Source organism: Sinohyriopsis cumingii, chromosome 16 (assembly GCF_028554795.1).
Source record: "Sinohyriopsis cumingii isolate HCF-2022 chromosome 16, ASM2855479v2, whole genome shotgun sequence".
NCBI classification, from domain to species: Eukaryota; Metazoa; Mollusca; class Bivalvia; order Unionida; family Unionidae; genus Sinohyriopsis; species Sinohyriopsis cumingii.
This window is the reverse complement of record NC_142976.1, coordinates 41899224-41914931: the sequence shown is the minus strand read 5'-3', so window position 1 is coordinate 41914931 and position 15708 is coordinate 41899224. Positions and strand designations below refer to the sequence as shown.

The window sequence follows — 15708 nt, the reverse complement described above, 5'->3', positions numbered from 1 at the left end:
TTTGAAAAATAATGATCTGCTTCTAATAATTTTTAAACCCACCACATTTAGGTTATTTGCTTCTTCAAATGTGATCTGCTTCTAGTCAGGTTTAAATCACCATCTCTATGGTCCTCTTCAGTTTATTTGATCTTGCTATTTTAGGTTTTGATGGTGTAATTGTATCGTCCTTAGTATTAGTGGTTCCATTATCATGTTTTAAGTTTGGCTTCCTGGGATTCTTGCTCGTAAAGGGCTACCAAGACGGACGTGAATTTTGCATTATTTTTTCCATGATTATTTTTCATTATACACTTTTTGATATTCGAGGTCCCTTAAATACCTGAAGAATAATTTGCTTTTACGTATTGTTCCAGTTTGTCAATAAATTAGCCAAACACTCTGAGGTTGAAAGTGCATGGTACTTGAATGGTTACGTGTATGGTAGAACCAAATTAGGAAAAAGGATACAATTTGACCATTAAAATGACATTGATGAGAAAATTAAAATATAAGTGTAATTTACAATTTTATGAGCTTGTATGTGGAAGATATATTTCGCTGCATAATATTTTTTATTAATGTCATTAATGTTTTTGTTGGTTTCATGGGAATGTTTTTTCTTCTTCTCATTTTGGGGAATATATTTACCAATTGTTATTGCTTTCAAGGTTAATTCATTAACTCATTATTTTCTTAATCAGCTGTCATTAATCCAGGGATTCATTATTTCCTCATTCACCGTGTCATATCGTTCCTTAATCAGTTCACTAATTCCTAAATGAAATTGCATTCATATATATATCTTTAATTAATCATTTAATCATCTTTTTAAAAAATAAACATCCATAATCGAATTTCCAGTGGCGTCTTTTGGCTCATTCACTCTCACACTCATTCATATTTGATTTTACTTCCCTTTTTTCTTATTTCATTCATTCGTCCACTTGGCACTGTCCTGCTTGAAGATCTGACAGCGACCGCTTAGGGGTCATGTTCTGGTGACATCTGATTTAGCCTATGGAAATGCTGCTTTCAGAAATTTAAAGTGAATCAAATCGATAAGCAACCACTGGTGCTCTTCGGCTATACTGCTCAGTCAAACAAACGCGAAGATACAAGACTTCATCTGATTCGCTGATAAAATTAGCGATTATGGTAATAACACAGGTCACCAGAACATGACCCCTCAGCGGTCGCTTTCAGATCTTCACGTAGGACAATTTTAATCAGACTGCGTATTTTCTGTGCTTATTGGTGCGCTAAAGTGATACAGCTCCAGAAAGGTCTGCTGGAGGCGCATAAGAATGATCTCACATTTATTCCTTCAGTAGATATGTTAAGATATGATGGGTTAAAATATTACTCGAAAACGAAGATGTAGCGTGGCAGAACCCCGCCAATACAACTATATTCAGAAATATGAAGGATATTTGGAATTTAGGGAGGAGAAAATTAGAAGAAATTGGTAAGCTCATTAAAAACAGTTTTTGAAGATGAGAACTTTATGCAGCATCGAATTGGAAAGAGGATCCGCAAAATCCAAATAAGTATTTATCCCTGAGGTTTTAAATTTTGTTCATGCTAGAAAGTCCCATCAATACGAGTCATGGACTGATGCCTGCATTGAAGTTCTTAATGGTTTAGTTTATGAGCGTAGTAATTTTAATACATACTGAAATGATAAAACCCAAAACCGGATGAGACGATTTGTTGAAATACTTTTCATTAATATCCAAAATTCCCAAATGTTGGAAAGATACAATCAAAAACCATTTGGCTCATACGTTTGATAAGCAAGAGGGATAAAATAGTGAACTTTCAAAAACAAAACTCACTGGAGTTTGTTTACAAAGATATTTTTTACAAATGTAAAGAGGCAAAACACTTCTAAGCAAGAAACGTGGGTAAAATTATTAAAGAAAAATATAAGTAGTGAGGAGTGGTCTAAGATTTATACATGGGCGAAACTTTGTACTAAATATACAAAGTTGATCTCTTTTAATTTTAATTTAATTAAACGGAATAATTGTCCCTAAAAACCTTTTTTAATGAATTAGCATATTCGATGACAAATGCACTTTCTGTAAGAATGAGAACGAACGTGTTGAACATCTTTTCTGTGAATGCAATATTACTTCGAACTTTTGGTACTTTTTACTAAACATTTTGCACCTGGTTGTCTAAATATTGTACATTTTTTCCAAACAAGAAATATTTTTAGATAGTGAACAATTGAACATTTCTTCAAAAACAGGCCTCAGTCATGAACATGTAACTTGTGCAATGCGGTAAACACGAACCAATACAGTAATATTGCGAAGTCTATATCCCATATACACTATATACTTGAGTCAGCCTGTCTAATTTATGTCAAAAGAGATTGCGTGCAATATGCATGTGTGCTTGCGTGTGTGTGCGTATCTTTTTTGAGTATTATATTTATAGTCCTTAGATTATTTGATAACCAGAAATGTTTCATTGTTAGGTGACCTTGGAATGGTGTTCCCCAACCAGGTCAACCTATTGCGGGGATATAAAAAAAATCGCATTTTTCCAGGAAGAGGGCAAATGAGTCTCATCTAACAATAGTTGTTGTTATTATGGGTTTTTCAGCACACGATAAGATATACATGACGACCAGTATATTTAGCAAACACCAGGAAAAATGACCAACCCACGGGAAGCTACATGCTAGCTTTCTCACATACCCACGCTGGCAACAGAATTTTAGGCCACTATAGGCACATCAACACAGAGTTGACGGGGTTTTTTTAATACCATGGGAATTCAATTAGAAATTTATTCATTTGGAGGGGTGATAGACCTTTTGGGTCTATTTGGCATTTAATTCACATTACTGTAAGTTCGTTTTTAAATTTTCACTTCGTATTCTAGGGATAACAAATATTTGTTGAATTTAACAAAACGTGTTAGTTTACGTTCTTTTCTGTTACTTAGTTTAAGACCATAGAATCATAATAGCACATTTGTTATATATCTACTCATTTCAGCCTGCTATCACCGCACAACGAATTTCATTACACACATTGATAAAACAAGATATGTAGAAATACTGATATTTAAAAAGATGATCTGGAACTGGGCTTGAATTGACTATCAGAAAACTATCGTTTGTATACTGAAATGGTTTTTAATGAAACTTGGAATTACAGTTTAAAAATTAAAATGTATTCATATTTCACAAATAAAGCAACGCACATGGTTTATCATGTTGCTTATTTATATATTACCCATCATGCAGTATGTAAAGTTCAATATAATTCTAGTTCAAGGTCAAAGATCATACAGACCTATCAGACTGGTAATAAGAAAGTATCTTTCATTCATTATTTCGTGTTGTTTGTGTGCGTATTTTTGGATTTTGTGAGGTAGAAGAACTTAATCATGAGCAAGATTTCCTAAATTATTTTAGTTATCAGGCACCAAATAGAATTAACGTTTTTCAGAAAAATTCTTAACTGCACAAAAATATTAAAGTAACTCTTTCCTACGCTTACAATGGTAAGTCATAAACGAAGTAAGCAATGAACAAAACATTTCTTTCTGCAATGAGAATTGTGCACTATTCACTTGTTTCGAATATAGATTCCATTTATTAATGCTTGTTAGCGTATCAGCATAATAAATGTTAATTCATTAGCTTAATACATGTTAATGCATCAGCATAACACATGTTAATGCATGAACACTTTCAACATTTCATCCATTTAATGGATAGAGAGATTATTAGCATTAGCGTATGCTGTCAAAATATTAAAAATCTTTCAATCAGCATTTGTATTTTCCAGTCTAGCTGGAGGGCCAAAATAAGTTATCGATGATTCATTGACATGCCTTATGTGAGAATAATTTTAATATGCATGAATTGTATCGTTGCATCGTAAACTGTAGTGATCATTTGAGATCCAAATTTGCAACGTTCTCAGTTATGTTGTAACTAATGTAACAAATCCAATTAGGAAGCTCCACGTGGAACTGAAGACGGTTTCTGGCGGCAAACAAATTCCACAAAATCTATAACAAAATGTACATAACAACAGACTGAAGAGTATTAAATTTGAAACATAATTCCCAGAGTGAACTCATAATTCTATAGCATTGCATAAATGGCTCACTACAAACAGGCACCTTTAAAATTACGCGTCCGAAGGAAGTCAGAACTGGACTTCTGCCATTTGGTCAGATAGATGAGTTATCGCACTTTGAGGGCCCATTTCTATCCATAGAGCAAGGTGAATACTTTTTTATTAGAATATCTGAAATTATCTTCGTCTTCTCAAAATTATACATATAAGGTATATTTAACCCCTTCTTACAAATGTGATTATGTTTGCATGTATATGCAACTCTAATCCTATGTATTATGCGAGATTATGTGTAACGCGAAATTTGGAGCCGATACGTTACCATGCTTTCGTCAGTTTTAACCCATACTAAATCTCGGAGAAACTTTACACTCGTTGCATCTACTTTACATCTACAAAGACTGTGCCAGTAGCTTCTCGTGGGTCGGTGGTTCTTTCCTGGGTTTTCCAGGGTTCTTCCTCCACCAGTTATACTGGCCGCCATATATGGCCTATCTTGTGCTGAAAAATGGCGTTAAACACTACAACAACAACAACAACAACTACAAAGACTGACGTTCTTCTAAAGGCATGGTTATTACAAGCGCCAATATGTTCTTTATCATGCACGTTTTAACCTTTCGACAATGACAATGGCAAATTATGCATTACACTCAAATTGACTATGCCATTTACATCAGAAATTGACCATGTCATGTTTTTCATAGTAATCGCAATTTAACTCAGGCTGACAGTAATATCACAGTCAATACTCCAACAAAATACGAGTAAGCGCAAACTTAAATACATGGATGTCGGCACAAATGGAAAAACAGGGCATAAACTACAATGAATGGAACAAAATTAAATTTTTAGATAATTTGCAATGAAAAAATTATGGTACGTTTCTTTTCCTGAAACTAAAATGGAAAGGTCCAAGCACATTGTGTAAAGATGATTAGAATTAAAGAAATTTTGGAAAAATATCAATAATTTTAAAGAGTTTTCTCAAAACATCAACTTTTTCATAACTCAATAATTCTTTAAATCTTGGTATATTTGGTCTGATATCGAAGTCTTTGATGTTACGACTCTATGGTCATATGGTCATACGCTAAATAACAGAAAGACACAAAACATTATAAAACTTAACGAATAATGTAATTATCAAAGATTAAAATGAAAATGTGAGAAGAACTTAGAGTATTGTGAATCCAAAACTAATCCTGATAAAGTTTTATCAAAGTCCAAAAGAATGAATATACCGTGTCAATTTCAAAACTGGAAATGTACTGGTCCGCCGAGAATCGTGACGTTTTCAAAATGGCATTGTCCTGAACTGCTTTGAATACTTTATAAAAGTTCCAGAATAATATTATAGTCTAAATAATGAGCACTTTCTATTTCCCTGAACAGTCCAAACAAATGTTTTTTCTCTCGAATAATATCTAAATATAACGTAAAACACGATTGCAAACTTGAGGTCACCACAGGAATAATGTCAGCGGCATGATGCCCCAGTGCTAGACATCACAATAAACTGCCACACTGCAGACATCGTTGCAATATGACTGAAACATTGTTAAAGCTACATTAAAAATCAAAATCACACACACACATACATACATAGAGACAGACACACACACAAGTTTGGAATCTCCTAATTTGAACATCACATTGTCTATTTCTATACTTCCCAAAATATCAAAAATTTCGTTTCGCTTGTGTTAGAAAACATACAACGGCGCGAGGTCATCAAGCGATAGCACATCACTCAGCATTAAGAGGTTGGTGTTAGGATTGGTCAGCCTGGTGTCAGGATAATGTGACTGGTTGGGACATGATGCTACTTGTCTGCGACATGATGCCCCAGTGGTAGACATCACAATAAACAGTCACACGGTAGACATAGTAGCGATATGACTGAACAATTGTTGAAGCTACATTAAACTATAATTAACACACACACACACACACACACACACACACACACACACATACACACTATTCACTCATCCGCCATTGGCATGTGCATAATATTCGACCTAGTTGTTCTATCTATAAACGGCTTGTATACGTCTTAAATTCAGTGACCGAGTTACGCACCAGACTTCCGCAGTACAGTGTTTAGCAGAATGTTAAGTACAAAGTAATATAGTGTACCGTAGGAAGTTAAGCTGAGTATTGATGAAATCTCATATACCCCGGGCAGCCAACTCATGTCTCCTGAATGTAGACTTGACACGAAAATGAATAAAGAGTGATAGTGAATCTGAACAAGTGAATCTCAGAAAACTATGATTACAAGTGATGGGATCAGCGCCATTCCAGTGATTTAACACTAGAACAGGACGAGCTTTGAAAATTTCTCAGCTGCTGCAGGAAACATTCAGTATCCAGCTTCAGAACATGGCTAAATTTATAGCAGATGAGCGCCAGAATTACACACCTGGAATCAAAGAATGCTAAATATTCCCGAGACAGCATTTGGAAGCTACAGCTCGATGCGGATGATGTAGAACAGCATAGCTGCCGAAACTGCCTCCGGGTCACACGAATCCCATTAAGCCATGGAGCCACTGATAAATACGGCATGAAAATGTTTACATTCTTCGTCTTATACAATGAATTAAAAGGTATTGATAGATCACACAACGTCAGGTGTAAGGGATTAATCACACAGATTCAATACTTAGGGATAGGTCACACAATCAAAGTAAGGATAGTCACACGACCCCAGAGATATTGAATTATCAAATTTGCCACTTATCGTGCCTGTCATACAGACCGAACAGATATGACAGACAAGGGTTAAGGTAAAATATTTATTAATAAGGATCTAACCAAACCTAGAACTAAGCTGTTTTTCAAAGCCGAGAAGATAGTGAAATCTAAGCGCCTATGTGGCGCCTGGACATTTGTGGTAACCATCATGGTTAAGGACCACTCGTTAAAAATCCACCGCATCAATTCTGTTGAGGATCTGGCGGAACTTTTACTTTGTGAAGATTTAAATTCACTTTCCAAGAAATCTTCAGATCCTCGCTCGTCTAACGCTGGTGGAGATATTGCATTCCAGTTCATGGCACAGTTTCCACTTGCCCATTCGTAGATCTGATACACTTCTCCTTGCCTGCTTTTACTATTTTTGTCGACTTAGTTTGATATTGTTTGCCGAATTACTATTTTGTAACTGCAACATGCCCCCTTTCGCCCTTGCATCCAACTGACATTTTATTTTCAATATTTTGCTCAGAACTGTATTATTGTACACTTATAAATGTTCTCCAGCACTCACAGGTTATATAATTTTGCACACTACATGAGAACAAATTTACAAAATTACTGTTACAGTATTTTTGTCTGCTACAAGTTTAACATTCGTATACAATGAAATGGTTGCTACATGTTATCTCTAAGTAGTCTTTATCGCTGCATAACAAAAACGATTAAATATCACTAGTGAATGGTTCATTTACATTTTAAAAAAATATTTTATGCTACATGTTTTCTAATTTGTATCTATATTTTAGTTTGAAAATATGTATAATCAAGTCTTCGCTCTCATCAATTTTCTATTTAACTAAATTCTGTTTTTTTTATATTTCTAAATCTCAGCTGATATTAATATAGACAGGTATTGAATAGCTTGCATTCGCTAGCGATGTCTGCGACTATTAGTATAGACAGGTATTGAATAGCTTGAATTCGCTGGCGATGTCTGCGACTATTATTATAGACAGGTATTGAAAAGCTTGCATTCGCTAGCGATGTCTGCGACTATTATTATAGACAGGTATTGAATAGCTTGCATTCGCTAGCGATGTCTGCGACTATACAGTTTGTTGTATATATGTTAAGCAACATTATGTAGCAACTGAATTCAAGTGTTAACAAAATTATGTAGCAACAATGGTGTGCAGTGCATCTTTATTATTAGCAATCTAAATGTTCACGTTGCTTAATACCAGATTGTTTGCCGCAAAGTCCTATGTATGTATCTTTGCATTATATTACAACGCTATTCTGCATATTTCTGTAAACTGCATGGAGGATGGGTATACATTTGAGCTTCTTCGTATTTGATATTGACTTTCTACTTTGTACTGATCGCAGTACTCAGTTGAAATTTATATATAAATTTGTGCATATGGTCACTTTTGAAATTACACACTTCTTTAGTACTGATCTGCAACTTTCTCTTATCTTGTTTAACAGAATCTCTGCACAATTTGAGATGGCATTGTCCGAAACATCCACAATCAAAAGTTTCTTAAGTAGCAAAATGGAAGGTATTCTGAACTGTGCAATAAATTGTCAGGCACTAGGGTACCCTAAGAAGAGACGAGTTGTTTTAATGTTTTGAAAGTAAGAATAATTTCCATATTCCTTTTACAGTTGGGAGCATATATTAGGCCAACATAGGGATATGAATGTTTCTTTAGTTCAAATACATCAAATACAAGTGGCGTTGTTATTTTAAGAAATAATTTTTTTAAAAATTCAAAGTATATAGAAGTGATGGCGATAATCAGGGTAATAAGCTTATTTGAGATATTTGTATTCCAGATCGCAAAATGACTTTAATATATATATATATATATATATATATATATATATATATATATATATATATATATATATATATATATATATATATATATATATATATATAATGTACGTAACAAAAATATAATTTTAGCAGGTGAGTTTAATCTTGCCATGAACACTACTACAGACACTCATATTTATTTGAATATCAATAATCCCAAGGCAAGGAAAACGTCCTTGATCGATATCATGAATTTGATCTGATTGATATTTGGAGGGAATTAAACATGGATACTCACAGGTACACATGGAGAAAAACAAAACCCTATAAAACCAGCTAGGCTATTTTTCTATATTAGAACATCTTTTAGTGGATGTTAAGGATGCATTGACCAAACCAGGTAAAGAACAGATCACTCTATGGTGATTATTAAATTTGAATTCCAAAACTTTCCAAAAGGAAAAGGTGTTTGGAAGTTTGATAATTCCGTATTGAAAGGTGCAACGTATCTACAACTAGTTAAACGAACTGTATGTACATGATGTTATGCATCAATATGAGGAAAATCCCCTTGAGATTGCATGATGAATGTCAAATACCACTTTCGATAAATGATCAGTTGTTTAACTATTCGAAATAAGATGTAATTTATTGTGCGATATCCAAGATAACACAGATCATTACAAAAGTAGAATAGTTATTAAGGCAAAATTGGGGAAGTAGAAAACGATTGTAAAACTTTAGACAATTGGCTAGAACTCAACAGGAAAATGGAAAAGTTGATGGAACATAGGTGGGAAAAAAATGAAAGGGCATATGATCCGTTGTAGAGCAAAATGGTTTGACGAAGAAGAAATGTTACAAAGACTTCCTGCAACCTTGAGAAAACTTTGACGTTGATAAAATGATGCTTATGTTAATAAGGGACGGTAGGCTACATACAATAACACAGATGGAAATTTTACAAGAAACTATAAACTATTTTGAGCATTTGTATAAATACAGGAAAGTAGACTCCATAAATTTAAATGAAAATTTTGATAATATGAATGTAGATACTCCAAAGTTAGATAACTTGGAGACTCTATCATGACAATGACCTATATCTTGTAAGGAAGCTTTAAGATGCTTGAAACCAATGACAGATAATAAAGGTCCATGTTCAGATAGTTATACTATTGACTTTTTAAAAACTCTTTTTGGAAAGATTTATGTCATTACCTTGTCAGATCCAAAACAAGGTTACAGTATATGGAAACTCTCATCAGCACAGAAAGAGAGAATGATTACTTGTGTTCCGAAAGGCGACAAACCATAACAGTATCTACAGAACTGGAGACCAATAACATTGCTGAATGTTTCATATAAACCCGCGTCTGCTTGCATGGCTAACAGAGTGAAAAGCATCTTACATAACCTTATAAATGAGGATCAGACTGGTTTTATTAATGGCAGTTATATATAGGCGAAAAGGTCAGAACCTTGTATGATAAAATGTTTTACACTGGAAAAAGATAAAAACTCCGGGTTTAGTACTATTAATAAACTTGGAGAAGGCCTTTGATTCGGTCGCTTGGTCCTATATTAAGGAAATCTCATCTCTCTTCAGTTTTGGAAATTATATTATAAACTGGATATCAACATTTATAATAATATAGAAAAATGTGTTACATTAACTAGCTACATATGTTCTTGTTTTTAAATACAAAGAGGATATTGGCAAGGAGACCCCTTATCTCCATAAATCTATTTATCCTTCGTGCAGAGAGACTGGCACACATTGAAAGAGGAAGTCCAAATAATATAGGAATACAAATTAATAATAAAAAAATATTTGATCTCACATTATTGCAGATGATACTTTTTAAGTCTAGATGTGACCCGTACATCAATGAAAGCTGTCCTTGATATTTTATTTTATTATTCTAAATTAAATTTTCTGGACTTCGCATCCATATCCATAAAACTCGTGTTATTTGCTTTGGAAGTGAAGTTGGAAACAAGGATCGAATATATCAGAGTTATCAAATAAATTGGAGAAACAATGATATTGATAATTGTGAAGTTTTCAACTAAACATGAAACAAGGGTACAAGTAAATTATAAAGATAAAATTAAGGAAATCAAAAACATTAAACCAGATTTCAAAAAGAGCCCTTACACCATTTGGTAGAATCACAATTCCAAAAAGAAAATTAGCATTATCAAAAATAAGCAATCTACATCCATCCTTAATATCGCCATAAAAAGAAGCTGTAATCGAAATTAATATAATTTATAAATTAATGTGGAATAAATGATTACGATTTCGGAGATTCGAGAATGATTGATTATTTGCATTCGTAGATGCACTGAGGTTAACTTGGTTTAGAGGACTTACATTTAGTCATGATAATAGTCATCAATACAATGGAAACATAATGGATGCATCGTGACTAACTATCACTGACTTCAACTGAGTGGCGTAGGCTACCCAAAGAAAAAAGTAAGTTACTTAATGCTTTTTGGAGAGATGCTTTTTGGGTATGGATCAGTTTTGAAACTATTTTTTTTCAGCTGATAAACCTATTCATTTTTAGATAGCCCCATATGGTAAAATCACATTAGAGCAGGTGGTAAGTCTGCTGTTTTTTTTCTTCTAAATATAAGAATTAGTTTGAACATGGAATTAAAATAACCACTTAGTGGATGCTAGTGGACAGAGAACCAGTTTTTGTTTTTCAATTCAAATGAACAGGTTTATTATAACAGTGCTCAGTAAGACCAATAGATGAATATCAGACAAAAAGTTGGAATTTGATTAAAAAGAAACACTCACAGATCAGCGCACAAGCTCTAAACTACTTTACGTTGCTGTGGACAAAAATGGTTACAAAAGTATTTTTACAATAAATTGATCAGAAATGGGGAAACTCCTATCTCAAGAAGTAAGTGGCACAGTGAATGTGGTCAATTAGAAAATGACGATTGGCAAGCAATTTTCATTTTTACATCCATATTAACAAAGTGTCCACAAAAGGGGTGGTTTCAGATGAAGATTCTAAATAGAATTGTTGCTACCTTTATTTTTTAATTTAAATTGTGTATACTAGACGGTAATTTCAGCCTTTTTGTGGTTAGCTTCCTGAATCCATATTCCATCTGTTTTCGGAATGTAATACAGTTCTGAGGTTTTGATCCCACTTTGTTTTGTACCAATGATCACTACTATATGTCCTCATTTGAAAACAAAATAGAATTTATGCAAATAAAAGGTGTTGTTTGGAATATGCAATAGGCACGAGGCAGATGATGTTTTTAAGTTTATCATATAACAAGCAAAGGGTGTGTGATTTGGACTTTTAACGTAATTTCAGTCATATCGCTATGATGTCTGCAGTGTGCCAGTTTGTAGTGATGTTTAGCACTGGGGCATCATGCCGAGATATGTCCCACCCAGTCACATTATCCTGACACCAGGCTAACCAGTTCTAACACTAACCTCATAATGCTGAAAGCCAAGCGAAGTAGCTATTAGTACAGTTTTTTCTAAGTCTTTGGTTTGACTCAACTGGGGTTTGAACCCGCGACCTTCGAGGCGGACGCTCTATCCACTTAGGCCACCGGAGCGGTCGCAAGCAAAGTATTACATTTATAAGTGCAAATATTATAATAACCATTCTTATATGTCACATTTTAAGCAAGCTTCAAACAGTTTTGTTAAATCAGAAATATAAAATACTTTTCAGCGTTTTGAAGGTGACACATTTCTGAAGTGGACGACTTGCATAAATGTCTTTCAGTAAAGCAGGTTGTCTATATATATAAAGTTAAGAGCAGTATATCGGAGTGCTATAGTATCGAGAGTCTTTAGTTTGCGATCGGCGAAAAAGTAAATAAAGTCACAGACCTTCCAGTATTATGTATATATATATATATATATATATATATATATATATATATATATATATATATATATATATATATATATATATATATATATATATATATGTGTGTGTGTGTGTGTGTGTGTGTGTGTGTGTGTGTGTGTGTGTGTGTGTGTTATTCTATGCTATATATTAAAATGCATTTAATTTCCAGTTTAAATCAGATCACTGCGGGAAACGATCGATAAACAGACGCCATGTAGATTCCATGTTATGTAAGGGGATTTATTCTGATATCGTGGTAATACCCAACAAAATATTTTTACGATGGCATATACTTGTCCTAATGTTGGAAACTTGGTGTGTATTGCACAAAATGTCAGTCAACTTGAAAAATGGTTGCTATTTATATGGCGCTCATTCTGCCAACTGTGCCGTTCAACAGAAACAAAATCCGAGAGAATTAAAGAAATGCATCTTTAAACACCAGTGAGGGGGAGAGTAGCGCAGGGATTGTCACTGAGAATGGACCACCAACATGAGCATGAAAGTACATGTTGACTGCAGACTGTTTAAACAACACCCAGTAAAAAGTAATAAATCATGTACAAGAAAGTTTTTAAAGTTGTTGTTGTTGTGGGGTTTAACATTTTTCAGCACACGATAGGCTATACATGGCGGCCAGTATTAATAGTGGAGGAAGAACCCGGGAAAACCCCAGAAAGAACCACCGACCCACGAGAAGCTACTGGCAAGCTTTCTCACATACCCACATTGGCTGAATCCGAGACTCGAACCGGCGCAGAGTTTTTAAAGTCAACACGTGTCAATTGCGAATGCCGCCAGAAAACAACAACCGTCCTAACTGCATATTTGGACTTTTATTTTCCACCAAAGATTCGTTCTCTTCGTTCTTGACAACGATGGTAATCGTGTGATCTAACTCGGGCACAACATCATTCCACAATTTCGTTTCCAGTTAGTACAGACAAGGGCAAGATTTTATTATAGCTCTTTTCTTCCTTCAGCCACCTGAGACTGGAATTCACTATTCAGACTCATCAAATAGACTCCATTAACAACTTCAAAGCACATTCAATACTTGAGACAATTGTTTCCAGACACTTTACTGGGGCAGTAGGAAATTTCAAATTATTCATGCCCGACTTAGAACTTACAGCAGTTCACTTAATCAACATTTGTTTACAAAAAAAAAATTAATCGGATCTGTAGAAAGTACACACAAACTTCTTATTTTCTTACGTTTTTTACCAAGAACAACGCACCCAAATGTTTCAATTCCTTACACCATATGGTAATTTAACTTTAAATACATTTTGGTATGGTGACACAACGATTCCGTAAAAAGCAACAATTCCTATTTTCTATGCCATTAATAAAGCTTTGAAAAGCCAAAAAGATTTAATTAAGCGAATATATTACTATCACGCATGTATTTCCACGGGTCATGATCTCGTTCTTTATCCTCCTGCTTTACATATCTTGGCTAAATGTTAATGTTTAACCAAGAGACTATTCATTTTGATTATTAAATAATTTATTTTTTGTCATTAAATTGTAATATCATCCGCCATATAATCATATGTATTAGCAATTTTTGTATCGTAAAAGGAGAACATTATAAGCCATTGACTTTCGTTTTAATCCTTTACCTTCTATACTGTACCTCTTGTAATCTCCAACAACAAATTTAAGAAATAAAATAGGTTTTAATGCTGGAGACAGAGGGCGCGAAGTCCGGCCGAGTCGTACCTAAGACTCGTAAAAATGGTATTTGCAGCTGCTCTGCTTGGCGCTCAGCATTAAGACATTAGTGTTAGGACTTGTCGACCTGATATGAGGATAGTGTGACTGGGTGGGACATGATGTCTGCAGCATGATGCCATAGTGCAAGAAATCGATATAAACTGTCACACTGCAGACATCGTAGCGATATGACTGAATTTTTTTAAAATCCATGTTAAAAAGCCAAATCACATACACACAAAGCATGCTTAAACTAAACTGTACTATTACAATTCAACTTGTTTCTGTCCCTCTTTGCATGTATGAACACATAAACCCCAATCCCGTCATGCTCTTGAGATTTATCAACTTCTTACAAACGGGGTCAGATGATGACGCTGATATAGTACAATAGTATACCTCATAAAGTCCTGGCTTTTGTCAATTTGCCCTACATCACACAAATACACGTAAATTCCTCTATGATTTAATGAACAGCTGACAACTAATATAATGTACATTATACATTGCTCAACTGGCGATTGTTTCATTTCCTGTATTTCGTACATCTCTTATTTTGGCAGGATTTAGTTTGTAAGACATGCCTTTGTTTAATATAACTGACAGTTTTAAGACATGTCTTTGTTGAGTATATCCATCAGACATGTTTTTGCCGAATATATCTAACAGTTTGAAAGACGTCTTTGTTGAATATATCTGACAGTGTGCAAGACATGTCTTTGTTAAATATAACTGGCAGTTTGTAAGACATGTCTTTGTTAAATATATCCTTAAAACATGCCTTTGTTGAAGATATCTGACAGTTTGTAAAACATGTCTTTGTTTAATATATCTGAAAGTTTGTAAGACGCGTCTTTGCTGAATATGTCTGACAATGTGTGTGTGTGTGTGTGTGTTGTTTTGTGATTATGATTTTTAACGTAGCTTTAACGGTCATATCGCTATGATGTCTGCAGTGTGGCAGTTTATAGTGATGTCTGGCACTGGGGCATCATGCCGCAGACATGTAGCATGATGTCCCACCCCGTCAAATTATCCTGACACTAGGCCGACCAGTCCTGACACTAACCTCTTAATGCTGAGCGCCGGGCGAGGCAGCTCTTAGTACCATTTTTGTAAGTCTTTGGCATGACTCGGTCGGGGTTCGAACCCACGACCTCCCGCTTCCGAGGCGGACCCTCTAACCACCTGGCCACCGGAGCGGTCGACAGTTTTTGTAAGACATGTCTTTGTTGGATATATCTAACAGTTTCAGTAAAATATTCCACCGGACTGTGTTGCTAGTGTTTCCTACTATTAAATATCTACAAGATCAGCACGCGACAATGGAATTGGACGTACTGACTGGACATGCGCATAAGATGATTTTCATGAACTACAATAAAAGAGAGACTATGTAGTGGGTTACAAATTTGAAACGGTTTCTTTAAAGTAAACTTTAACGAATTAAAGGTTC

At 34.5% G+C, this 15708-nt stretch overlaps 2 protein-coding genes across 15 annotated transcripts in view; one reads left to right on the top strand and one right to left on the bottom strand.

Annotated features, from left to right (window-relative positions):
- LOC149780296 (uncharacterized) overlaps positions 1-15708 on the bottom strand; it is a 138166-nt gene that overhangs the window by 61380 nt on the left and 61078 nt on the right. The window lies entirely within an intron of this gene.
- LOC149780297 (uncharacterized) lies at positions 6409-7179 on the top strand. The gene is made up of 2 exons (XM_089937224.1): positions 6409-6813; positions 6895-7179. The coding sequence occupies exons 1-2, from the start codon at positions 6496-6498 to the stop codon at positions 7177-7179; spliced, it is 603 nt and encodes a 200-aa protein (XP_089793350.1). The 5' UTR covers positions 6409-6495.